This window comes from Hordeum vulgare, chromosome 6H, assembly GCF_904849725.1.
Source record: "Hordeum vulgare subsp. vulgare chromosome 6H, MorexV3_pseudomolecules_assembly, whole genome shotgun sequence".
In the NCBI taxonomy this organism is placed as follows: domain Eukaryota; kingdom Viridiplantae; phylum Streptophyta; class Magnoliopsida; order Poales; family Poaceae; genus Hordeum; species Hordeum vulgare.
Genome location: NC_058523.1, coordinates 18,743,347 through 18,770,510, shown reverse-complemented (window position 1 = coordinate 18,770,510; position 27,164 = coordinate 18,743,347). Strand labels below are relative to the sequence as shown.

Sequence of the window (27,164 nt, the reverse complement as noted above, 5' to 3'; positions counted from 1 at the left end):
TCATCCTTGGTAACGACATCGGCTTCCTCCTCCATTAGCGTCACGAACGCCTCCTCGTCGTCAGAGTCCATCGCCCACGCAAATCGCCGAACACCTGGTGGGCGTGGTGGACGCGCAGCCATGTGCGTGCCCGGAGCACCGAAAAAACTCGCCAAGAAGCAGGGGGCGAAGCCGCGGCGAACCCTCCCTTCGTTGACAGGGAGATGGCCTTTGTAGCGGCGGTAGATAGGTGGGCGGCGCCGGGATCGGCACGACGACGAAAGGTGTGGTGCTCGAGGGGCGGATCGGGAGAAGAAAAAACCTTTTTTCGCCTGGCAGGGGGCGATCCGCCCTTTTTCTTTTCGTCGGCGCCCTTGGTTCGGCCTGGGACCCCGAGGGCCAATTTCGGCCTAACCGACGAAAACAGACTCCTAGGGGTGCGACTGGGCCGTTTCCCCCCGCCAGTGATAGAAAAATGACCTTGGGAGGGCCTGTTGGAGGCGCGGCTGAAGATGCTCTAATTTAACGAGTTCAATAGTTCAAGTACTTAACTAAAAGTTGAGCCATGAAATACAAAAAATGTATTTATTGAAAAAGACTTGCATCCCATTTTTTATATAAAGCAACGATCATCATACAAACCCCAACACACATAACTCAACCCCACAAGATACACTCAAGTCAAGATACAAGTGTGTATAAAAACAACTAAACCACCCTGTCCACTCTGAGCAAACTACGAAGAGCACCACTTGAAGTTTTCGAAGACCTCAATTGTGAAAGAGTCAATGCTAAGACAGGAAGCCGTGCATGACGAGTCGGATACATCAAGGCGGTGCCTTTATGAAGTGCATAACACTAGACTATAGCCACCGCCGATTCAAAGATCAAGGTTTCACCCGGAGCAACCAGAGCATGTAGAGGAGCCGCGACAAGCCGACAACGTCTTCAAAAAGAAAACGACGCCCATAGGCGATGCCACCGCCGCCACAGAGCCTCCCGTGCGAGCAGATGGCCAGGAGACGCTGCTCATTGACAAGATGCCTTAGCACTGCGCCCCTGCTCGGTCGTGCGTCCGCCTAGCTGCGTCGACTCACGCCACCATGCGAAGAGTGAAAACAACCCTCCTCCCTACCGGCGTCGATCGGGCTTTGCCCGACGACGGGGGAGGGGAGAAGTGGCGGTGGTGCTAGGGTTTCACCCATGACACGCGTCGCGGAAGCTCTGGTTTGGGGTCCCCAACTTTTGATCTTCAATAGATGAATGGCAAAATAAAAAAATAAAAAAAATCAAGAACTCTTTTGGACTGAAACGAAACGAAATCGCCGCCATATCCCCATCCCCATCTGCTCTGCGGTCGCCGGCGTGCTCCACCTCCGATGGCTTCTCCCCGCCTCCTCTCCAACTCCAACTCCAGCTCCCTCGCCCAAACCCCAACCCCTTCCCTCCTTCCGCTCGCCGCTTCCTCCGTATTCCTGGGGCGGATCTCATGCGCAGCACAAGGAGGCTGTTGCAGCTGCAGCCGCCGGCGGGAGAAACAAGAGACTGCGGCGACGGCGGCAAGGGCAAGGTGAGCACTGAGCAGCACCGGACTCGCATCTGGGCTTCTGCACTGTTTTTATTTATTTATTGTTGGTTCGCATCGACGGGTGAAATCGATTCCTCCATTAATCAAATCGATTAATCCATTCAAAATGCGTACTTGCACGCATGCGATGGGACGAGTAAAGATTCCTGGCCGCTGCAGGCGTGGATCTAGATGATTACTTCTAACTTCATTAGCAAAAAGAACAGTAACCACATGTGCTGCAGCCAAGCATCGTTAACGTCACTCAGCGTGGATCTAGAGGTGGGTTGAAGTTAATTAACTCTTGATGAATGTTGAATCTCGTGTCATGGCCGGTCCATGTCGGCTTTAGCTTGGATCTAGAGGTGAATTAAGGTTAATCAGCCCTCGATGCATGTTAAATATCGAGCTATGACCTGTCCATCTTGTCTCAATGACCTCTGCATACTACCCCCTCATCATAATACTAATACAGGTCCATCTCTTCTTTTGAGGGGTACACAGGCCCATCTCTACTAACAAGCCATTCTGCATCTGCAGGGAAATCATCCATAAATATTTTTGCCTTTGGAGAGCTCACTTATCTTTGGCTTATATATACAGTGCTCTGTCCGTTTAGACATTTACCTGTCCGTTTAGACATTTACCTGTACTGGTACGAGCAGCAGGGACCCAACATCCATCCATCCTAAAGGTAATATCAGATTTCCTCTGTTTAGCTGCCTATGCTTGCATCTATCGAACTAGGCGCCTTAACTTTTCCTATTTCTGTTGTTTCTCATGCTTATGAATCGTTCATCATGTACTCATGTTAGCATTCTAATGCATCCCTTCCCTTTCTACTCTTTTACTGGTAATCTTAATTAGCTACAGCGAGTGCTGGAAATGATGTGTTGGTTCATTTTTGTTATAGAAAAAAGCAGCAAACATGACGATGATCCTGGATGCTTTTGCATCCTATGTGCAAAACATGCTCACTGAGATGGTGAAGGAAGAGGTGTACATGCTGCTTGGAGTTGGGGACGAGATCGAGAAGATGGATGTCAAGCTTGGGGAACTCAAGAACTTCCTCGCCGACGCTGACAGGAGAAACATCACTGACAAGAGAGTGCAAGAGTGGGTGGCTCAGCTCAAGCGTGCCATGTATGAAGCTGCTGACATCCTCGACCTCTGCCAGCTCAAGGCCATGGAGCGCAGTCCGTCCACTAAAGATGCGGGGTGCTTCAACCCCTTGCTATTCTGCATGCGGAATCCCTCCCATGCCCATAACATCGGCACACGCATCAAGGCGCTCAACAAGAGGCTCGACACCATCAAGGAGCGAAGCGCTGCTTTCAGCTTCATCCCTCTTGGTTCCTATGAGGATCATGGCAGAAAGGCCCATGGTTCTCATTCTCGTAATACCAGGCGTGAGACATCAGGGGAGTTTGATCGGTCCGGTGTAGTCGGAGAGAAGATCGAACAAGACACAAGAAAACTGGTTGAGATGATGCTGACTGAAAAGAAGGGCAACACCAACATCATGGTGGTCGCCATTGTTGGTGTCGGCGGAATCGGCAAGACTACTCTTGCCCAGAAGATCTTCAATGACGAAGCCTTGAATGCCGAGTTCGAGAGGACGATATGGTTGAGCATTAACAAGGACGTCGACAAGGTTGAGTTGCTCAGGACAATCATCACACAAGCCGGGGGAGTACATGGTGGTGAAAAGGCGTTGGCTGTGCTTCAGCCAATCCTTGCCACTACCTTGAAAGGGAAGAAGCTATTCCTGGTGCTAGATGATGTTTGGGAACATGGAGCATGGGATGATGTGCTTAAAACACCATTGGTTAATGTTGTGGCTCGAGGTAGCCGAGTCCTCGTCACCACTAGAGATGAAACAATAGCTCGGAGGATGAAAGTTGTATTTCCCTACCACCATGTGGACAAATTAGAGGAGGATGATGCATGGTCATTGCTCAAGAAACAGGTGTGCAACTAAACTCCATGCATCTTTAATATTAGTAGTTGCGTACTTAATTTGCGGTAGATATATAATAATTGGGCACACACTTTTTATGCACTGCTCTTTGAGATTGCAACATGGATACCACATATATTTTTTAATTAGAACATGGAACCATACAACACATATACTCCCTTCGTTCCTAAATATAAGTCTTTTAAGAGATTTCACTAAGTGACTACATACGAAGCAAATTGAGTTAATCTACATTCTAAAGTATATCTATATACATCTGTATATAGTTCTCTAATGGAACCTCTAAAAAGACTTATATTTAGGAACGAAGGGAGTACTACATATACTTATGCCACAACACATGCACCCACCGCATGTGTACTGTGTGTACAGAAGGCACAATCTTTTGACCTGGCTATCAAATTTTGGTTCTTGAAATTTGGACACCATGCTTCCACAACAATACTAGACCTCATTTTCGTATAGTCTTACATGTATATTTTTCCTAATATATAATTGTACCTGGGAGTAATTAATAGGGTCTCTGTAAACAAATGTTTTTTCCTTTTTTTGGCAAGCATTTTTTTAAATATAGGCAGTCGTCATATAAAATACAAGTCCAAACAAAATCGATAATTAGGATCATAGAATTGTTCTTCTATTTATGAAAGGTGAGAAGCAGTGGTATCTTTATTTCATTTCCATCATGTTTGGCTGGATGTACCAATATATTCACATTAAGTGGTACAATACTATACTGCAACATGAAAAGGTTGTAATCGGCAGAATGATACTAAAGTGTGCCGAGGCCCAACAATAGGTGTAGCCAACCCGTCCCATGATCTGCCAACATGGATAAAAATAAAAACTGGTACCTCATTCTTTTACTTATTTGGATGTATAGATTATAAAAAGTCCTACGTAGAATTTTAAATTATAGAAAATTTAAACATGGTTGAGAAGAACTAGACGAGATAAATCTTTCTTTTGGCAGTGACCCCGCTCTCTAGGGTTCCTCCCACCCCCCCCTCGCCGCCGCCGGTCGTCCCCGCCCCCCTCCCCCTCTCCCCCTCCCGGATCCGCCCCCGTGTCGTCTCCCCGTCTCCCCGGGAGGGGGTCAGGGCGGCGCGAGCCCCTCCCCTCTTCGACCTCCCTCCTTTCCCCTTCCCTCCTTGCCGCCGCCTACGGTCGCCCCCGGCGTTTGGCCGGGTGGTGTTGGCGGCGGCGGGACTGCCTATCACCCCGCGCGCGGCTCTCTGCCTGGGGCATGGGGGCGGCGGCGGTGCTCCTCGGCTCGGCGACGGCCCGACGACCTGACGGCAGTGGCCGGCGGCGCGCGAGGTGGTGGTGTGGCCCCTTGGCGATGAAACGGCGTGGTGACGCAGGTTGGCCGAAGGCGCGCCGCCGGCTCAGATCTGGGCCCTGCGGGACCCATCTGGGTCCTAGTGGGCTGTGCCCCGGTGTGGCTTCGTCGTCGTCTGTGTGATGAGGAGGAGGAGCAGCTCGGACGGGAGGCGGCGACGTCGACGGCGTGCCTACTGCAGCGCGATGGCGGTAGCCTTACGGGCATGAAGGGCCCGACCGGGCCTGGTATGCTCCTGCTATTGTGTCCGGTCGGCTAGGTTGTACCCTCCCACGTGCCGACGATGCTGTGGCCCCCAGTCCCGGCTCCTATTCCCCGTTGTGTAGGCCTCACTTCATGGTGCCGTGGTGAGACGGCGTGGAGGCTTCATGATCGCGGGGGCGCAAGATGGTGGTTGGTTTGGTGGTAGGCTTTGGAGCATCCGAGGTGAAGGTTGGGATCGGGGGAAACCCCTGTCGGCCTGGCCGACACCGACGCGGCGACGCCGGTGGGTGCCGCCGGACCTTCCTGGAGGGCGTCGGGGGCGACCCTTCCTCTTGCCTCGTCACGTACCGGGGGAAACCCTTGGCAGCAGCGTTGTCATCGTCGCTGTCCTTCTTGGAGGTGTTGATTGGTACCGGTGCTTCGGAGCCTTGGAGCTTGGTGGGAGATCTTCGGTGGGCTCAGTGGTCGTGAAGCTTCTTCGTTTCCGTCGATCCGCCGTTGTCGGCATTTTTCTCTTGTTGTTTCTCTTTCGTTTCTTTCGGTGTGATTGTGCTGCTTCCGCCCCAGCACCTATTGTTGGCTGTATCGGTTGGTTGCTTTGTAATACAAAGCGGGGGGAGACCCTTTTTCGGCGATAATTTAAACATGTAAGAAGCCTTCACCTTGTGTAGTTGTAGATCAAATATGATTCTGGTTTTCCCCGTAAAAAACATGACTCTGTTTTCCTGAGGATGAGTATATGTATTGTAGTATCTATCCGCATAATTAAGCACATTATCTGTTTAGTTTCTAAGGCGATAGATTAAACTAAGCATCTGCTGGTTCAAAAAAAAGCATCTGTTTAGTTTCTGAGATGAAGCTTAACATCTTGTTTGGGTGAGCATGTAAGGATTATAGTCGCTCACATGCTATTTCTCGAAACAGGCTTTCGCCCCGCTTTATATATAAAGCAAATATTGCAGCATCCAGACAACTACAGCCCAACAGAGTGATAAAACATAAAAACGCTCGGGCAACAACACAGTCACGCCCAAGAAAAAGAAAAAGAAACAGAAAATGCCATCATAGGGGCAAGCTAAGTAGCATGCGAGCGAGCGGAGAGCCGTCGGGCGGACGTCATCAGCGCGTCCAGATAGCGCTGAAGCCGGGTGCGGTCTCGGGTCCTAGCGAGCGGATGCCAGTGCTGCAAGAAGGCAAGGAATTTGAAGAACGAGTCAGATGCATGCCGTTGAAATACTCGCTCAATCACCATTTTGTTGCGAGTAGTCGAAACAGTCCACATCATCGCAGCGAAGACCAGCCAGAACAGTCGGCGCTTACGGCCAACCTGAGTGGCCCTTACCTGCAGAAATTCTGCAACGTCATGAGCCTCCCACTCCGGTCCCAGAGCCTCACGCACAAAGCAACAAAGGGCTTGTGCCGCAACGCAGGAGAATAGAATGTGAGTTCCAGTCTCCGGGACGTGGCACAGGGGACATGTGTTGTTACCCGGACCATGGCGTTTTAGCAGCTCGGTCCCCGAAGGCAAACGGTCGCGAAGAAGCTGCCAAACGAAAATCTTGATCTTCGGGGGCAACGGTGCCTTCCAAAGTGGGGATAACCACGGAAGGACCGGCGTCTGGCAAAGTGCCAGATAAGCCGAACTAACGGAGAATTCTCCCGAAGGAGAAAGACTCCAAGAAACACTATCCCCGACCGACGAGTCTGGGAGGGGAACCACTGCCTGCAAGATCTCCCAATCCTAGGCCTTGGCTGGACCGAGGGGGCGGCGGAACGCCAAATGCCATCCGTCCTCCAAAGAAGACGCAGAGACAAGGACAGCTGGGTCGTCGCAAATAGCAAAGAGCCTCGGAAATCGCAAGCGTAGAGGTTCACCATCAAGCCAGGGGTCCAACCAAAACTGAGTCCCAGACCCATTGCCCACCGAGAACTGTAGACCCAACCTAATATCGTGCTTGATGGCCTGGATAGATTTCCAGAACTGCGACCCAGTCGAGAGCGAGCATGCCAAGAGGGGTCTACCCCGGAGGTACTTGGCCTCAATCAGTTGTAGCCACAAACCCCCATCTCCCTGCAGGATCCGCCACACCCAACGAAGCATCAGGGCAACGTTCATGCGGCGGGACGCAGGGATGGCCAAGCCCCCTCGGTCTTTCGGCAGGCAGATATCGGCCCACTTCACCATGTGATATTTGGGTTGACCATCCCCTGCCTGCCTGAAGAACCTAGCCAGCTCCTTGTCAAAGGCGCTATGCACACCTTCGGGCAAGATATACATCCCCATCATGTACATGGGGAGGCTCGCAAGATTAGAGCTAATGAGGACGGTCTTGCTGCCCTTAGACGTGAACCTGCCACACCAGGGCTCCGCACGGGACGCTACTCGTCCCACTAGCGGATCAAACCCGCTGACCAAGATCCTGGACTCAGCCAAGGGCATCCCCAAATATGAGATGGGGAAGGCAGCCAACTTGCAGTTAAGGTTGTCCGCAATCCTGTGTTGCTCAGCCTCGAAGTAGCCAAGGACCACAACCTCACTCTTATCAAAGTTAATCTTAAGTCCAGACATTTCCTCGAAGCATAGCAAAAGGAACTTAAGATTAGCAATGTCCGAGTCGGAGCCTGCGACCATGATCATGGTGTCGTCCGCATATTGGAGGTGGGAAACACCACCGCCCGAGATGAGGTGGCCAACCACCCCCTGAATATGACCGGCTAGCTTGGCCTTATCCAGGATGCCTACAAGGGCGTCGGCAGCGATGTTAAAAAGCAGGGGGGATATAGGGTCCCCTTGCTTTACCCCCTGGAGGCCTGGAAAAAGGGGCCCACTTCACCGTTGATGTTGATCGTCGTGTTACCAGATCTGACCAGTTGCATGATCCAGGAACACCATCTCTCGTCAAATCCACGTCACTGCATCACCAACCTCAAAAAAGACCAATCAAGACGGTCATACGCCTTCTGGAAGTCCAATTTGAGGAAGACCCCCTTGAGCCCCTTGGACGCCACCTCGTGGACAATCTCGTGGAGGGCAAGAATCCCATCATGAATCCGCCTGCCCTTCAGGAATGCGGACTGGAGGGGTGAGCAATCCGTTCGGCCACAGGGGACAGACGAGTGGCACAAACCTTAGCGAAGATTCGCGCCAACACGTTAATCACCGTGATGGGACGGAATTGCCGGATACCCGAAGCCCCAATTACTTTGGGGATGAGAGCAATGACTCCAAAGTTAATCCTGCCCATCTCCAGGGTGCCGATATAGAATTCATGGAAGATGAGCATGGTGACCGGGCGCAGGGTCTCCCAGAATCTTTGGAAGAAGACAACCGGGAGACCATCCGGCCCCGAGGCCGAGCACGCCTTCATAGAGGCAATCGCCTGCCCACCTCCTTCGGGGAGAACGGGAGAGTAAGCTCCGCATTCTCCGCGTTGGACACCTGATCAGCTAGCGGCCAGAAGTCCTCACAAAGGGAGGTGCCTCCACGCGGCTCAGCCGAGAACAATTCCTTATAGAAGGAGTAAATATGGGATGAGATGTCCTCTGGGCTTTCCAGGAGAACATCCCCATCCCAGAGGAAAGGAATGGCGCATTTCCGCCTACGGCCATTAGCAATGGCCTGAAAGTAGGCGGTGTTCGCATCACCCTTCAGGAGCCAGTTCTGGCCCCCTCGACGCTGCCAGAACAGTTCCTTGCTCTTGAAGATGTCCATGAGCGAGGTCTCGAGGGAGTATCTCTGGATCCAGTCGTCCGGGGACAGACCCGGCCCGTCTGCCAAGTCATCCAGAGCCTTAATCCGACCCAGCAGGACCCCTTTACGGGCCCGGAGGTCAGCGCCCAAGTTCGCACCCCAGCCCTTCATGGTCTGTCGAGCCAACTTAGCACAGTGGTGCCATATATCCACCGCACAGAAGACACACGGCGGGGACGAGGTCGCAAGGCGCCAGCGTTCGCGAACCAGCTCGCAGAAACCAGGCTGCTCCAGCCAGAACGTCTCAAAGCGGAAGCGACGGTATCTAGGGGGGGAACCTTCCCCCGACAAGAAAATCAGGGGCGTATGGTCAGAGCCAATCCGCGTGACCGCCTTAAGGCAACAAAGAGGGAACATCACTTCCCATTGGGTCGACACAAAGACCCGATCCAAGACACTCCGGATGGGGTCCGCCTGTTTATTCGACCACGTGAACCTAGCCCCAACGCGGGCTATCTCCCAGAGCGCTAGGTCTGCAATGCAATCATTGAAGAGACGCATTCGGGGCCGATCCACATTTGGAGAACTTTTATCAGAAGCCCACCTAATGAGGTTAAAGTCGCCGGCCACCACCACCGGGGTGGTGCACCTCTCCACCTTGTTTTTCAACTCGGCAAGGAAATCGGCCGAGCGGCTATGGTCTGCCGGACCATAGACGATAATCACCTCCCAACTGAGGTGAACTCGTCGGTCAGTGACGGACATGCTCACGAAGAACTCCCCACGGTCCATGTCCTCAACCGAGAACGCATCCTCCCTAACACCGAGCAGGATTCCCCCAGAGTGGCCCACAACAGGCAGCCACTGCCAGGCAAACTGTTGACGGGAAAGCCTCTGGAGCTCGTGCATGCTAAAATCCTGGCGAATCGTCTCCTGCAATCCCACTATGTCAATCTCCTGCTGACGTAAATACTCCATGAGCTGCCGCCGCCGGCCAGTGAGACCGAAGCCCCTGATGTTCCAACATAGGAGCTTCATTTAATAACCTCATCTGGATTCCTAGGCCCCGCAAGCGGGGCCGAGCTAGCCCGCCCGTCAATCGCGGGACCGGGGATACCCTTAGACGGGCGACCACGACGCCCCCGCGCAGCAAGGGCAGCCGTGACCCCCGGTCTGAGGGAGGTGGACCGGGAGCTAGATCCACGCATCTCTAGGCGGTGCTCGGTGGGGTTGAGACGTGTGGGGGATCGTCCGCGTGGCTCCCTCAGCGGGGAGGGAACCAACCTGGAAGTCCCAGCCACAGTCACATGCTATTGGTATCCCAGTTGACAGCACAGCAACATCTTGCTCATTCACTTGATAGTTCATAGTTCAATTGGTAGTACATGATCCAATCCTGCACGAGTCTCTTTTGTCCACTAGCCTACTATTGATTAGTATTGAATTGACACTAGCAGTTAACAAACTACTACTCTTTTCTCTCTCAAGTAAAACCACTCATTATTGACTATCAGTTCAACTGCTTGCAGATAATCTCAAGTGAGACAGATGAATGTGAAATTGATATGCTCAAGGATATTGGAGTTCAGATTGTAGCAAAATGTGATGGTTTGCCTCTTGCTCTCAAAGTAATGGGTGGGATCTTGTGTCAGAAGGACAAAAAACAGCATGAGTGGAAGATGGTTTTGGATGATTCTATATGGTCGAACTCTGGACTGCCTGAAGAGCTAAACCATGCAGTATATTTAAGCTATGAAGATTTATCTTCTTGTGCCAAACAATGCTTTCTGCACTACTCCCTTCTCCCTAAAACTGCAGTGTTTTCTAGGAACGAAATCATTGGCATGTGGATTAGTGAAGGATTTCTTCACGGGACCTTAGATGACTTAGAAGAATTAGGAATCAAGTACTATCAGGAGCTGATATTGAGGAATCTTATAGAGCCAAATACACAGTTTGTTGACCAATGTGTCTGCAACATGCATGATGTTGTACGCTCATTTGCTCAATTTGTGGCTAGAGATGAGACACTAGCAGCTCACAGTGGAGAAACTAATATTGTTACTGAACTTGGTGCACATGAGTTTCATCGGTTATCTCTAGAAAGCAAAGCATCTGAATTAAATGGGTTAGACTGGAGCTCTTTGCAAGCACAAAAGACATTAAGAGTACTGATATCAGTTGGCTATATAAATATCAAGCCTGGTGATTCGTTGATTCATTTTCCATGTCTACGAACTTTACATATATTTTCTGCACATGTTGTAGTACTGCTTGAATCTTTGCAAGAACTCAAGCACCTAAGGTACTTGTCCATAGTAAATGCAGATATATCTAGTCTGCCGGATAGCGTTGGAAAGCTGAAATTCTTGCAATACATTAGTCTTAGAGATTGCAAACAATTTGTGAAACTTCCGCATAGCATTTTGAAGTTAGGGCAGCTAAGGTATCTCAACTTAAGTGGAACGAGTATAAATGGCATAACTAGAGGATTTCGTGTTCTCACAAATTTGAGGAAATTAATTGGGTTTCCTGCCCATGTGGATGGTGATTGGTGCAGTTTGGAAGAGTTGGGTCCTCTTTCTCGGCTCAAGGTTCTTAGATTGGACAGATTGAAGAATATTACTGATTCCTCATCTGCAACAAAGGCAAAGCTTGATGAAAAGGTGCATCTTGCTGAACTATCCTTATATTGTGCTAGTAGATTAGGAGATGATGGGATGATTAAGGAGGAAGGTAGTATCTCTGAGGAAGAAAAACAACAAATCGAGAAGGTGTTTGATGAGCTCTGCCCTCCGCCCAGGTTAGAAAATCTTGACATCAACGGATATTTTGGCCGATCGCTCCCAAGGTGGATGATGTCATCATCAGCTATGCCCTTCAAGAGCTTGAGGAATCTATTAATTGATGACCTAGCTTGCTGCACAACACTTCCTGATGGGTTGTGTCAGCTCCCTTATTTGGAGTTCATTCAGATTCTCCGTGCTCCAGCCGTCAAGCGCGTTGGACCTGAATTCATGCAGTCGTACCAACACCACAATGCTCGTCCTTCCCAGATGGTGGCTGCGTTTCCGAGATTGCATGAAATGAATTTAACAAGAATGGTGGAATGGGAGGAGTGGGAGTGGGAGCAGCAAGTGCAAGCCTTTCCTGTCTTGCAGGAGCTTACGCTAGATAGATGCAAATTGAAGTGTCTTCCTCCTGGCCTTGCATCCCAGGCAAGGTCTTTGAATAAATTAAGAGTATCCTATGTCCAAGGTGTCATCTCTGTAGAGAACTTTCCATCTCTGGTTGAGCTGCATCTGGATGAAAACCATGACTTGGAGAGGATCACTAATCTTCCCAGACTGCAGAAGCTTACCATCGGAGACTGTCCAAAGCTGAAGGTCTTGGAGGGTGTTCCTGCACTCCAGAGGCTCGTTCTCTCGGATAACAACATGGAAACACTCCCAGAATACATGGGAGGTACAAACCCAATGCATTTTGAGCTATACTGTAGCCTAGCACTGCTAGCTTCCATTGCCATCGGACAATCTGGCCCTGGTTGGGACAAATTCGGCCATGTTCAGCATGTCAAGGCATACGCACGTGAAGGAGATAATGGGAGGAAATGGTATGTCTTGTACACAGCTAAGCCCTACAACCTGGAGACAAATGTCAGCCTCTCTTTCATGTCCAGAGGTAATTTAGCATTGCTCTTTCATCTTGAATATGTTCCCAACTTTTCCTTTTGAGTACCACAACAGTTACATGGTTGTAATGTGAACATGGTTTCCTGAATATATTACTAGCTTTTTCTCCAAAGAAATAGATACTGGCTTTTTTTTCATTTTGAAATGGCTATTTCTTGACCAACGCTACTTTCTGATTTGGCTGGAGTCCCTCATCTGCTAGGTTTCTGTTGTTCTCACTATTGTAATTCCCCTGCTCATATGATGTTTCTAGCTCTCACTATTGTAATTCCCCTGCTCATATCATGTTTCTAGCTCTCACTACTGCAACTCTGTCAACATCTGAGCTCCTGCCTATGTATTGTGTGACCACTTTAACGGCTTCTTATGCAGGAACCTTGACCGCTTTTGAGGATGCACAAAGATTTGAGTCTCTCTTCAAAATGAGGAGGAAAACCTTTAGCTACATCTGCAGTTTGGTGATGGGGCCATCAATGGAAGATATGAACAACTATACCTTTGTTGACGGGAGGGTGATGTCTTTAGAAGATCGGGTGGCCGTTGCTCTTAGAAGGTTGCAGTCCAGTGAGCCAACTAAGAGCATAGCATCCTCTGTTGGTGTGAACGAGCCAAACATCCTGTCGGTAACTGAGAGGTTCGTTGATACTATGTGGGAGAAAGCAGTCCACCACTCAAGCTGGCCAGACTGCAATGAAAAGGATAAAATCAAATCCAAATTTGACAAGATCCACAATATGCATAACTGCTGCGGTGTTATATGTACAACTCACATCCCATTTGGTCCAAACTGCAACCATGAGAAGAATGATTGCATTCAGATGCAGCTCGTCATTGATCCAGACATGAGGTTCAAGAGCATTTGGTTGGGACTGCCAAGTAGCATGAACCAGTTGAGCCTTTTGCAGGACTCTACACTCTTCAAGGAGTGCGAGAAGGGCGGTTTGCTGAATGGCAGCAAGCTGAAGGTGGGATTAGATGGATCAGAAGCCGGGGAGTACATAATTGGTGATGCAGGATATCCTCTTCTCCCCTGGCTACTCACACCATACAAGGAAGATCTCTCAGATTTCAAGGCAGAGTTCAACAGGAGACACTCCGCGGCCACAACCCGTACTCTGAAGGCGCTCACAAGGCTCAAAGATACATGGAAGTACCTGCTGGGAGAGGCGTGGTGGCCCGCTGATCTGAAAATTCAAACGAAAATAATATATGCCTGCTGCAGGTTGCATAACATAGTCATAGAAATGGTTGATGATGCAGCCATGCTGAGCACCAAGCGGAAGAATTACTCCAAGGAAGTGCGCCAGATAGCAAAGGAGGACGCTATCAGGGCGAGAGATATGCTGTCGCAACACTTCATGGCCAGCAGGTCATCCAAATCGGGAGGTAAATTAACATATAGCTTCTCCTACATCTTAATTTGATGGTCGGGTTGCTCTGCTCACTAATTTTTGTCATATTCAATTTGCCTTGGTGGATGCAGAGCAGGATGATGAAGCAGCTTCATCAGGCCCAGGGGATGAAAATAATGAACAAGAAGTGCAGACCATTAACTACGTGCTTTGAGTCCTGTTAGTGAGGATGGGTACAAACTGCTAGTGAGAATCCTAGTCCTGTTCCCTCAAGTTAAAGTCCTACTATCCCGCCATCAAGTTCCCTTCGTGAGAATCTTAGTGCAAACAAAGATTCTCAATAGAAACTACTAGTGAGAATCCTAGTGCTCCGAGTCTTGATTGGCACTAATGCTAGTGAGAATCTTTAACTGCTTAACCCTCTTGGTTGCTAGTATATAAAAATTACATAACTCAGAAAGAATGGTAATCGATACAACTATTAGCAGTGTGTTAGCTCAGACTCTGTATTGACAATTTTTATTTAACTGGCGGTTCATTTAATAGCATGGGTGATCTTGTTAGTAAGGTTAGCATCCTGCTATGCACGGAAATGAAAATTCTTGATATGTTAAACCCTGGTGCGTGGTCGTATATATCTGATATAATCAAAACATTGGCTTGATCAGGTGAAAGGGAGCTACATCCCTGCTGGATGTGGTTGGAGCTTTTGAATGCATGAATGCAGAGCAGACGTGGTGAAAGGGATGTTAGCCCAGACCCGGCGCCGAGTACTTTCGGCGGCGGTGACGATCGGCGGCGAACTAACCACTTGTTGAACTCAACGAGTTGCTTTACGTCGAGATACACCACTAGCTGGCTCCTGTTCGATCCACCAATGCAGTGCAAAGCTATCCCAAAATAGCGCGCTGCTCCTGATCGATTCTATGTGAAACTGCAGCAACTACGCCAACGTATACGTACGCACACAACGGCCAGCCGGCCGGAAGCACAAACGCACGCACACGAGATACCGGCGTATTGCCAAAGGCTCGTAACGAGCCTTGTGTTTTATTTCAACTCACGATTCTGGTTCTCAGTACAGGGGTATACATGAGTATATATATTAGCTAGCTAGGCTGCCAACTAATCCTAATTCTATTCGTGATTGAACTAGAAACCTAGTCGGACACCTACATGCATGTACTGAATCCGACATGGCCACGATTCTTTCGTGTTTAACTCCAACAAGGGAAGCCTACTTTGACGCTGCAGTTTGGACTGTAGTTGAACATTATTTTTAAATTTTTGGTCATCTATCTATTTGGCAAAGACAAGTGTTATGCCGTCTGTACTTTGTGGATGGGCAGTAAGATTTTACGTGTCAGGAGAAACGATGATGTAGTATAGCCTCTTAGAGACTATCTGTATTTATGATGTTTGTTCCAGTAATTATCCAATGTGGGAACTTGAGATTTTTTTCCGATAAAGAGGAACTTGAGATGAATTCCCTAATGCAACAATAATGAATAGATTAACTACCATGGTAGCTCCAATCTCAGTGGGGGTCATTTGACAGTATTTACTACGTACTTGGAATTACAGTAAAGGGTAAGACTTTGTATCCTAAAATACGGGCGCTCAGAAATTGCTTGCTTCCTCTTGAAACACCACCTCAGAACAATGTTAAGTGCAGAACAGAGAGTGTCTCTGTTTGGCTCTTCGTCAACTGACAAGTGACAACAACTCCAGAACATTTCGTTATCGAGCCTGTGTAAAATATAGCAAGGGTGATGTTCATGCTACAAAGTATGGAAAGTCTTGTTTTTTTGTGGGAAAGTCTTGTTTTTTTGTGGGAAAGTCTTGTTGTTCCCTTCATTTCAGAAATTTAACCACCGCTTCTTATCAGCTCAATGTATCAAGCAACTTTTAAGTGGTTTAACTCTGAAAGATAGATAACTGATACAACTTCTAGCAGGGTGCCAAGCAGAACATTAGTGTATCTACTTAGTATTAGCGGAGACTATTATGTATTTCCTTCTATTGCATATACATGCATCATGTAGTTGCGGTCTTTCGCATATAGCAGCAGCCACATTTTCAGGCGTAACGAGGGCTATTTAAGAGCTTTATGACAGAATCAATTTGATATGAGAAGTGCTAAAGAAATTATCATGATCATAACAGAACTAAGACTGGCATCTTAAGTAAATTATTCGAAAGGTCAGCCATGAAACTCCGATTGAAGTAACACGGGGTCATCCTGGAAACATCCATGAGACCATGGTCCTATTTGGATCCATAGGCTAGAGTTAGTTTGAGTTAGTTGGGGCTCAAATAGCTTTAAAGTATCCAAACATGAGGTTAGATTAGACCTAGTTGCATCTAACCCACTCAAAAAACTAGCTCACCCAAGAGGTGCTATTGGAGCTAGTTTTCATGGGACCTACTAAAAGTCACTTTTCTCTCTATATCCACTAGGTAATAGGTGTTAGCTGGAGCTAGTTCTCAAGGGACCCACTAAAAATCACTTTCCTCTCTCCATCAAGTACAACTATTGTCAATCTAACCGTATCATCCAAACACCTTTTTGGTTAGAGTTAGTTTAGGGTTAGTCATGAGCTAGGAACTATAACACTAACCTCTAGCTAAGTTAGAGTATCCAAACAGGGCCCATGATTGACAAAATTGGCGTCACATTTTCCAAGTACAACGAGGCGAAACTATGCATATGGTACTCTTTGCGGACAATAATCAAACCGTGTCGAGTGCATCTCGTTTAGAGCTCTACTACTTTTTTTGGGTAAAGTTTGACTTTAATATCCCAGGCCCGAGCCACTTGAGTCGAGAGGGTTTTGAAATGTACTTGTCGAGTCAGCCTAAGTAACTGAATCGGTGCGTGATTCAGAAGCCACTTGAGTCGAGAGGGTTTTGAAATGTACTTGACAGTCAGCCTAAGTAACTGAATCGGTGCGTGATTCGAAGCCACTTAGTGAGAGGGTTTTGAAATGTCTGTCGAGTCAGCCTAAATCTGAAATGTCTTGTCGGTCAGCCTAAGTAACTTTGTCAAGCTTAAGTTAAACCCGGAAATACAAGAGTTCTTTTCTTGGTTTGTTCCCTTGATACTCTGTATTGGCAACTTCTTTAGCTGATGGTTCATTTAATAGCATGTGTGATCTTGTTAATAAAGTTAGCATCCTTCTATGCATGTAAATGAAAATTCTTGGTGTGTTAAACCCTGGTGCCGTGGTGCGTGGTCGTATATATCTTGATATAATCAAAACCTTGGTTTGATCAGGTGAAGGAGCTACATCCCTGCTGGATGTGATTGGAGCTTTTGAGTGCATGAATGCGAGCGAGACATGGTGAAGGCAAGCCTACTTTGGCACTGCAGCTTGAGCTGTAGTTGAACATTAGATTTTGATCTATCTATTTTATTTGGCAAAGACAAGCGTTGCTATGTATTCGTATTTTTGGATGAACAGTAAGCTTTTGTGTGTCGAGAAAAAGGCGATGTAGTGTACGATAGACTCTTGGAGACTATCGTATGTCATTTGTTCGATAATTATCCAAGCTGGGAACTTTAGATGAATTCCCTAATGCAACAATAATGAATAGATCAACTTGACTAGTACCACAGTTTGACAGTATTTAATACGTACTATGAATTACAGTAAATGGTAAGAATGATAAGAGAAACACCTTGATCTTAGCAGAACTCCGATGTGAGAAGCAAAACAGAGTCTGTTCGAGAGTGTGATGGCAATTCCAATCCCATGTAGTAGTAATCAACTTGTTCAACATAACGAGGGACATTTCAAGGTACTTAGTACTACTACCAGTTAACTGATGCTGTTAAACAAAGTTAAATGATGCGAGAAAGGTAAAGAACTAAGACTGGTGCTCCTATTTTAAGACGATTATTATTTCAGAGATCGTCCACTGAAACTCCAGTAATAGTCTTTAAACAGAGTTTCCCAGGCTTTCCGCTTTTGTACTTCCAATGGTAAGACGTTGCATCCTCAAATACGGGTGCACAGAAATTGCTTGCTTCCTTCCTCTTGAGACACACACCACATCAGGACCGTGTTATGTGCGCAACAGAGAGAGTGTCTCTGTTTCGCTCTTCCTCAACTGACTTTGGAATATCTTGATACTGGCAATTGCTTTAATTGATGGTTCATTTAATAGCATTGGTCAATCAGAAAAATAAAATGTTAGCAGCTATTCTGTCCATAGAAATGGAAAATTCTTGATATAATTAAAACTCTGGTTTGATCAGGTAACAAAGATATCTTGAGTGCGTGGGCTATATGAGGATGGCTGTAGTAAATTGCATTCACTGTTTACGACAAGGGAAAATAACAGCTATATTTTTTGTAACGCTTGCATCCACCTTCCGTTGTGCAGCCCCTCCTTGACCACAATTTTCTTAAATCTTGCCAATTTGAATAAGTAGACTCCGTGAATGCCTTCATTTCATTGCTTAATTGCTTCGCACGTGCGTGCGGTACTGCATTCTATGAGAAAGCAATGGGTGCCCACAAGAAATGCCTTCATATTATACTACATAGTAAGATGTTGTGCCGCAAGTTAGGCTAGTGCCAAACCATGAAACCGAATCACAACTCTTCTGGTGATGGCTAAGCTTCTGAATATAGAGTCTTCAATGTCTATATTTGAACAAACTCTTCCCATTTCTTTTTGTGGAACAAGTTTTCATTTGCATGCCATTAGTTCGTTATTTTTCAGAAAGAAAACGAAGAAAAATCAGCACACCTGAGTAGAGAATAGCTTATTTACCGATACCATGAATACATACAGCAAGTTTCATGAAGTTGTTAAAGGCGACTTTGCGTTTGTGGGATACTCACAATTATGCTAAACCTCATAGTAAATTAAAAACTGAATGTATTTTAACAAATTAAGTTTCTGTAATAAACTTTCATATTTAGAAAATGAAAATAAGATATTTAAAGAGAACTTGAAACCATGAACTTTTGAATGACTGATGGGCAGGTGGCTAATACAAAAAAAAGCATACTAGACTAGACTCGACTGGATCCTAAAGAATGTATATTGTACAGCTAAGAGTGGTGGCAAATTAACCGATAATCCATCTCTAAGCGAGCTCACCGTATTCGGTGAACAGTAAAATTAAAAAGAATAGAAAAAATGTTCAAAAACTTCCAAAAAGTTTTGTGGCGAAAAATGCATGAGCGCAGGACCTCCGTGCCAATTTTTAGACCATTTGGGCATTTGAGCAGTTCTCAGTAAAAAAGACAAAATAGATCTAAATAATACACTTTTCCGCAGCCCCTAATTTTATCTTTTTTGCTGAGAGCTTCCAAGATGTCTGAATTATCTGAAAACTGACATGAACATCACACATTCATGCATCTTTCACCACAAAAAACTCGTAATTTTTTGAACTATTTTTCTATTTTTACAATTTTACTGTTAATGCCCAAGCTCATCTGAGCCGGGAGCCAAATCGCCACACTCCAAATTAACTACACTTCACCAATTTCAAATGAGGGTTTATTGTACCATTGAGCAGGTAATTAGCTGCCTGCTAACATATCAATCTGATGAAAATTCAAGCTCTCTTGATTAAAGCTAGTGCAGCTCATCTTCCATTGTCATGACAAACTATCGATCATGTGCGAGTTAAGAGGACAATTGGGCATCGTGCGTGTGCATGCATCCTGGATCGATCGGTCTCCATTTTCTTTATTATGCATATTAGCTTTGCCTTAAAATAAAAGTTGACCAAATTTATATAAATTTTATTATCATATGGAATACTAAATCAATACCATTAGATTCATCATTGAATATATTTTCACATCATGTTCATCTATTCTTTTATTGTAAATGTTCATACCATTTTGTATGAATTTGGTCAAACTATGTTAACTTTGATTCAGAAGCGAAGCTAATATGCAGAGTAAATAAAAACAGAGAAAGTACTAATGAATATAGTATATCACAATATGTATTTCAACATGTTTTCTAGCTATCAACAACTATCATATTTGGGAACAAAATAAAGGAATCCCAAGAAGGCTTCTGACAATAAACCCTTGGGTTGCTGATGGGGCAGACTTCTCATACGGAAGAAGGCATACGAGAAAGTATAGACTTGACTCGAGATCCTCAATAATTCAGCATCATTTGAATGCACGCATCCTGGACACGTCAGACTTTCTTGATCTGGTGCCACAGTATAATATGTTAAATATTAGATGTAGCGTCATGTGTGGAAAACTGGAAATACCGTGTTGATGGACCAGTTCGCGATGTGTGAGTTAGTAGTAGTATATATAGTATTTGTAGAGACTAAAGCAAGACTACCCGATCATGCATATAGCATGCATATGGATGGACCAGTCCACGATGGCTAGCTAGTTAGTACGTATAATTACAGAGATGTGCATACAAGTTGCATGTAATCTATAGTGACATGCTAGCGTTAGAGTGCAAGTCTCCATTTGTCCACTTTTTGTAAAGGAAAAAAGGCGACCTGTAATTTAGGTCTTTCCCGCGAAAGTCAGACGTGTCCAAGTATAAAACTATGGAGAATTTTAAAATGAAAACAGACCAAGTGTCTTTATACTTATGAAAACAACATATAAAACTATGGAGAATTTTAAAATCAGACCAAGTGTCTTTATACTTATGAAAAAAAATGTTCTTATCGTACTAGTCTCTGTGTCTCTAAATATAAGTCTTTTTAAAGATTCAAATACGGACTACATATGAAACAAAATGAATGGATCTACAATCTAAAATATATCTACATACATTCGTATGTAGTTTGTATTATAATTTTTATAAAAACACTTATATTTTGGAACAGGAGGGAGTACGAGGTAGGTACAACACGAGATACAAGTCTGCTCGGCTATTTAAGGTCTTAGAACACGCTGGCCAATCATAAGCGGGATTATCACTTCCAACTCCAAGTAGCAGCACATATGCTAATGGCCTCAGGTGCAAGAAGCAGCACGCCGCAGCTTCTCCTACTACTTTACGCTGGCTGCGTCCTCCTTTCCATGTCTCGTAATGCTCCTCAGCATCTCGTAGCAGCCGCCAACTCACCCTTCTCCTTCAGCTTCGACTTCTCCACCATATCCATCTCTCGCTTACAAGACCTCCGATTGGAGGCGTGCGGCCTTGCACGGGAAGCTGGTCGACCTCACCTACAACTCCATCACGCAGAGAATCGCCAACAACAACTGCATGGGGCGGATGGCGTACGCTCACCCTGTGCCCTTCTATGACAGTATCACCGGTGAGGTATCGAGCTTCACCACGGTTCAAGTTCGCGATCGGGCTCAACGTCGGTGGCAGCAACAAAGAGGTGGCATGGCTTTCTTCCTCTCCAGCTACCCTTCCAGATTACCGCCAAGCTCAAGCGGGGTAACCTCGGTCTCCCTGTCGATGCGGCGGAGCCAAGTCCACGGCACGAGACCAGTTCATCGCCGTAGAGTTCGGCGTGTTCAGCAACACACGGGACCCAAGTGGCACCCAGGATCATATCGGCGTCGACATAAACTCTGTTAGGCAGTCGGTTAACACGACAAGCTTACCCACCTTCAGCTTGAACGGCTCTATGACAGCGTCCATCACCTCGACAACAGTACCAAGATGCTTGTCGCCTCCCTACAGTTTGATGATCATCCTTCTGTCGGCCCCATTGAGGTAAGCACCATATTGCCTGATCCCGTCACGTCCTTGCTACCGCCGGAGGTGGCGGTGGGGTTTTCTGCGGCCACTGGTACATCTTTCCAGCTCCATCAGATATTGTCTTGGTCCTTCAACTCAACCCTTTCGACTCACGCAGGTATGTATGTATGCAACATCCTAATTCTCAAACTTGAAATTCTGAAAAGTATTATCTTGCATCCCAAAATGGATTGACATATTAAGTGCCACAAGCGTTTGTTTTTTACTCTGATCATTAACATACATAAGTCTATTTAGATTCGTTTGTGAACTAGTTTCATGGTCACTGTCTCACCGTTTTCATTAGCATATTTAGGAACAATAGCAATCGACAAAGTGGCACCCTTGTAGGTCATGTCAAAACCTATTTTGAAAAGGAATTAAATGGTTTTATTATTATTGATGAAAAGGAGCAAAAAGGTTTTATTAGTTTGGCTAGGTAAATTCTACTGTGGACCAGCTATTTGTTAAACTGATAAAATGGATCCCTATTTCTAAATATTTGACAGATTGAACCACATTTTAAACTGAATATTCTAGTTTGAACCAGATTTAACTCAAATATTCAGTTCAATGTTTTAAAACGGAGTAGGATTATTTCTCAATATTCAGTTGTTGCGGAATATCCACTATTTGTATCATGTGAGGTTCATCCAAAATCTCAAATGTGGTTGAAGTGGAATATTGGGATCAATTGTGTTCAAATTATCAAAAATTGAAACAGGTTGTCCAAGTTGTCATAGTGTAACTCTTGTAAAAGACAAAAATAGTGTAGTGGAGGGTTATCTGCACTAAATTCTGAACACTACACTTGGCATTAAAAATATCTTTTTAAAATTGAAGAGAAACTCTAGACCTCTATTATGTACATCTTACATCACTGATAAAGTTTGCTAAAATACCTCCATTTCCTACCAAATAACATGTATTTCTCCTCCAGGAAAAACGCTCAATGGCCTATCTTGTCTCGTATAGATTGCACATCAAAGTCATTTACGTTTCTGAACTTGCCTATTATTTTTTCCAACGAGCCTCACGGCCAGACTCCACTATGAGTGATAATTCTTAACTTATCAAAATCAAGACATTCCATCCAGTGTTTAAATTTTTGTGCTCTTTGTATGAATTTGACATTCATAATGTATCCCTTTATTTGACCTTTCATTGAATATATAGGTTCTGACGCACAAGACACACAAATAAAGCGCAGACGAATGACCACTGGATCAGTCTTCACTAGCAAATCAGGTAGAAAACGCCCATATGCTTGTGATCCTACAAATGTTTTGACGTATGAATATTATTTTCATTTACAACAATGATACATGTTTGATTTAAATGACAATCGCTATATTTCTGTACAAGATATGGGCCAAGATATATAGAAAATGATTCTGATGTTTTGATGAATATCCATTAGTCATGGCTCTACTATTGTCGTTAGCACTTAAAGTGCCCATTGCTCTTGTATATTTTAGTAGGACTGCAATGCTTAAGTCAGCAAATACCAACAACATTTAGTTTCACCAAATAAAAATACTGTGACAAAATGCCGGGTAGACCATGCAATGCTGCATAGAATAATCATAATAAATGATAAGAAATTCTAGAGAATATATGAAACTTCAGAAGAAGAAAATCAGACTTGCTTGATGAAGACCTGGAGGTTTGTGCTGTTGTTTTGCATGGAGGACATGAATCTTTTTAGGTTATGTCATTGTGTTCCATCCAGGTGTTGAGGATTCTTTCATTCGGAAGGTCTTGCTATGGCGAGTTGTTGTTAAGATTTGCTCACCTTTAGAGCATCTCTAGTAGACCTCATATAACGCCGATCCGTAAAACACGTTTACATTTCGCGGAAACGGCTTTGCAGGCGGGCGGCGAGCGAGTTAGACCCTGCAAAGCGGACTCGTAAAAGGATATTCATAGAAGATGCGTTTTACGGTCGGCTCTGGAGTCTGCTCGGCGCCGCGCGTTGACCCGCAAACCGAAAACCACTAATAAAAAATTTGACAGCGATTCCGACAAATGAGTTCAAATTCAAACAATAAAACATAGTTCACGCCCAAATAAATGCATAGTTTTGAAGGACAAATCCAAAAGGACTTCATGCAAAAGCGACAATCACATCCGTCATCATCTTGGTCACTCTTCACTCCCCACCACATCAATCGAGGTCATCGCCCCCAATCCATCACGGCACTTGTTCCAACCGGCACGAAATCATCAGCGACATTGGTTCCAAATCCGATGATAAAACATCACAGACACATAACACGCACCGGCGCAAAGCATCCTCCTCTTCAAGATGTTTCTCCTTGCCATATCATGCCATTCTTGGCTGATGTCGTCCATGTCATTGCGGTTCAATGTCATGATCCTATTCTCTTCGACAAGAAGCTTGGACATGGCGGCACGTGCTCTTCTGTCCTTAATGGCCGCCTTGCGCAACCCCTCATTCTTGGCTGATGGCCCTTGCTCTCTCGTGCCTTCTTCTTGGCCAACCCTTTCTTTTCTCCAATGTCTTTGCTAGCATCACGTCCCAACGACCTTGGAGTGACTGAAAGGTCTGTGGTGTCCTGTTGGGATACTTGACCATCACGTGGAAGTATTGATCTTCGATTCTTTGCCAATATCTCTTGGAGCTTTGAGACATACCCCTGCAAGCATCCATAGACAACGCGCTCCAAGCCTTGATCAAGATTTGATCTTTGAACCACCGCTACATTGAGTGACATCAAGTCACGAGCTACCACAATGGCGAAAAGAGAAGCAAGAACAAGGGATCGAAGATGCATACCTTCCGACCATTTCATCGAACACCTCGCATGCGGTGGAAGCAGCGCAACTGAAAGGCATGGTCGGGGAACATCTCGCCGGGGCAGATGGAGTGGATGAAGGTGTCACCCTTTTCGTAGGAACCTTCTTCTGCTTCACGCCTGAAACCTTGCTCACCTTCTTCGTCGGCGGCCGGGCAGATCAAGTAGCGGCGGCGGCGCCCGGCGCACGTGCCTTTCCGGCTGGGCCAGCCGGATTGCCGCACTGCACGACAATGTTGCCCTGCCGCTTGCCGGCAGGCGTGTTGGTGCCTTGGGCAACAACGGGAGCGACATGTCCCAGACGAGATCCGCGGAGGATAACACGTGCGTAAACTCCACGTTCATGGGGGCGGCTGTGAGGCTTCCATGGCAGGGAAGATAGACCCGGCGCGCGGTAATTTCCATCGCGCCAAATCTCCTTGCCAAGGAGGGAGCAGGAGCGGCGCGTGGAAATTTCCCTCGCGCAAATCTCGCTGCTGATAGGGGAGCGAGCTCGAGTCGACCTCCCACCTTGTGAATCTAAAGGTTGAGGCGAACTTTGTCACGTCCCTAAAAACTTTACGGATCGGACACGTTTGCGGAGTCTGCTCGGGCAGAATTTTCGCGCCGACCGTATTTTGCGATTATTTTACGAATCGCGGCGTTATACGGGGTTTGCTAGAGTTGCTCTTATCTTGGCACACTAAAATTCTTAAAAATCATATGTAAATTCTAGTTGTGGTTGATGGCAATGGCCTGGCAGTGGAGGTTGGATGGGTATGACTTATTATGGTTGGGAACAGGTAATTAAGGGATGGGCGTGAGAGTAATGCTGGTGGATATAGGGATGGCATAAGTGGATCTTGCTCGAGTTATTTAGTTATTACTCCCTCCAGTCCAAAAACGTTGGTGCATTTGAAACAGATCTAATCAAACTTTTAAAACTTGACTATCAACTCAATGTGTGAAACAACTTTAAATTTTTTTGACTATCAATATATTATTGAAGTACTTCTATTTGAATGTGTATATTTTTGCCTGAAAGTAGGTCCATGATATCACAATTTGATTCAGTTCTATGATCACATTATAATGTTAAATCATCATACAACACAGTTCCAATGCTGCAGAAAATCCCAATGCAAATTTGGTTTATTGCTTTGAAGCTGTGCATCTTGAGCAGAGTAACTTCAAGTAATATTTAATCTACACCGCTAATGCTTGAACAGGTCGCAAAAAGTATTATGGACAGCTTTTTGTAATATTTCTGGGAGTAATGGTAGCAAGCTGTTGGAAGGATGTCGCACGGTTCAGGTGGGAAAATACACTTGATTTCTTTGCGTTAAGAACAACAGGCCTCAGGCGGTTCGAGTACGGAGAATTGGCCACTATGACAGGCGATTTCTCCACCAAGCTTGGAGGCGGTGCCTTTGGCGAAGTATATCAGGGGAGCTACTGGAATGATAGCAGCATGGAATGGGAAGATCTGGCTGTCAAGAAAATGAAGAACACAACAGGAAGGGATTTCAGGGATGAACTCACGACAATTAGTGAAACAAGGCACAAAAATCTAGTGGAGCTGATAGGTTGGTGCTGCAGCCGAGACTTCATCGGTTATTGGTGTTGTTGCTTTCAGCACAAGGTTGAACTCTTCCTTGTATATGAATTGGTACCTAATGGCGACCTGGAATACCACCTGAATCACTTTCTACCATGGGAGAAGGTATGTATTGCACGTAGCGATTCTTTTTTCCTATTGCATCTTAATTTGGAGTACGTATAATCAATTGCCACCAGGATTAACTATTTTACACCTGGTATAGAGTGGCACACTGTTGTCTATGGCTTTACCGACATGATGTAACAATATTTCTGCTTCTTGTACTTTAATGTTTAACACGTAATAAGGAGCACATTTGGTTAAAATGACACTTTACATTAATACATTTACTTCCTATATTTATTTAACAGATACAAAATAGTAGGGGAATAGGGTCCGCTATAAATTATCTCCACCACGGATGCAAGCAGTGCATCTTGCACAGAGATATCAAACCAAGCAACATACTCTTGGACGAGAGTTCAACCCCAAGCTTGCTGACTTCGGGCTATCGAGGGCCGCCGATAACATACTCTTGGTCGACAATGAGTTCATCCCCACAGTGATGACAACTGCTATTGGGACCGTGGGGTACATGGATCCGAAGTTAATGAAAAATGATAAAGTTGAGTTCAACCGTAGGACCGCGTCTACAGCCGGGTGTCCTACTAGATATTGCATGTGGAAAGAAGCCCAGGAGGAAATCCTGAGGAGCAGCAGAACAGGGCGCAGTTTGTGAAGAATATCGCGGATGCCAAATTAACTGGTGACTTCAACATGACACAGATGGAGCGCGTGGTTCTCCTGGGCCTTAGGTGCTCTCATCCAGATGCGAAACAACGTCCCTTAATGGAGGATGCAATGAAATACCTCGAGGATGACAAAGAGTTGCCTGCTATAACACAAAGAGGGCCACGAGCAGGAGCAGGTGCATATGCCACTATTAGCTCTGACAAGCAGACACTTATGCCACCTCGTGCTCGCTCTTTTAGTTAATCAACCTCAGCTAGCTGCGCCGATCGACACTTGCTCATGTGTCATCCAGGCGTGTGTGTGTGCCTCTTGTATGCAAGCATCACTCGGTTAAAATTTCACTTCTTCAGTTCATTGTTGTAATTCGGACACAAATTCATCACTATATTCTTTTCATAAGCGCAAAGGGTCTTAAGTTTATCATGTTTACCTCCACTTAGTAGAGTCCAAAAATGTGGACTGTCGCCCAATGGAAAGAGGGCAATTTTTATTTCA

At 45.9% G+C, this 27,164-nt stretch overlaps 1 protein-coding gene and 1 pseudogene across 3 annotated transcripts; both read left to right on the top strand.

Annotated features, from left to right (window-relative positions):
- Positions 1 to 1,264: 1,264 nt before the first annotated feature.
- On the top strand, positions 1,265 to 14,423 carry LOC123402241 (disease resistance protein RGA2-like). Of its 3 annotated transcripts, XM_045096132.1 has the most exons (6): positions 1,466 to 1,549; positions 2,087 to 2,240; positions 2,460 to 3,515; positions 10,294 to 12,445; positions 12,829 to 13,842; positions 13,940 to 14,423. In XM_045096132.1, exons 3-6 carry the CDS (start codon positions 2,475 to 2,477, stop codon positions 14,020 to 14,022), a joined length of 4,290 nt encoding a protein of 1,429 aa, XP_044952067.1. In that variant the 5' UTR covers positions 1,466 to 1,549; positions 2,087 to 2,240; positions 2,460 to 2,474; the 3' UTR covers positions 14,023 to 14,423. The 3 variants fall into 3 exon arrangements, with proteins under 3 accessions (XP_044952066.1, XP_044952065.1, XP_044952067.1); XM_045096131.1 differs by lacking the exon at positions 2,087 to 2,240 and having other exon boundaries at positions 1,265 to 1,549; positions 13,945 to 14,423; XM_045096130.1 differs by lacking the exon at positions 2,087 to 2,240 and having other exon boundaries at positions 1,265 to 1,549.
- A 6,282-nt stretch (positions 14,424 to 20,705) lies between these two features.
- Positions 20,706 to 27,164, top strand: LOC123402240 (annotated as a pseudogene).

Coding starts and splice junctions, on each gene's coding strand:
- LOC123402241 (XM_045096130.1), top strand. CDS start 1,469: ATGCGCAGCACAAGGAGGCTGTTGCAGCTGCAGCCGCCGGCGGGAGAA. Junction 3,516..10,293: donor GGTCATTGCTCAAGAAACAG/GTGTGCAACTAA, acceptor AACTGCTTGCAG/ATAATCTCAAGTGAGACAGA. Junction 13,843..13,939: donor CAGGTCATCCAAATCGGGAG/GTAAATTAACAT, acceptor TGGTGGATGCAG/AGCAGGATGATGAAGCAGCT.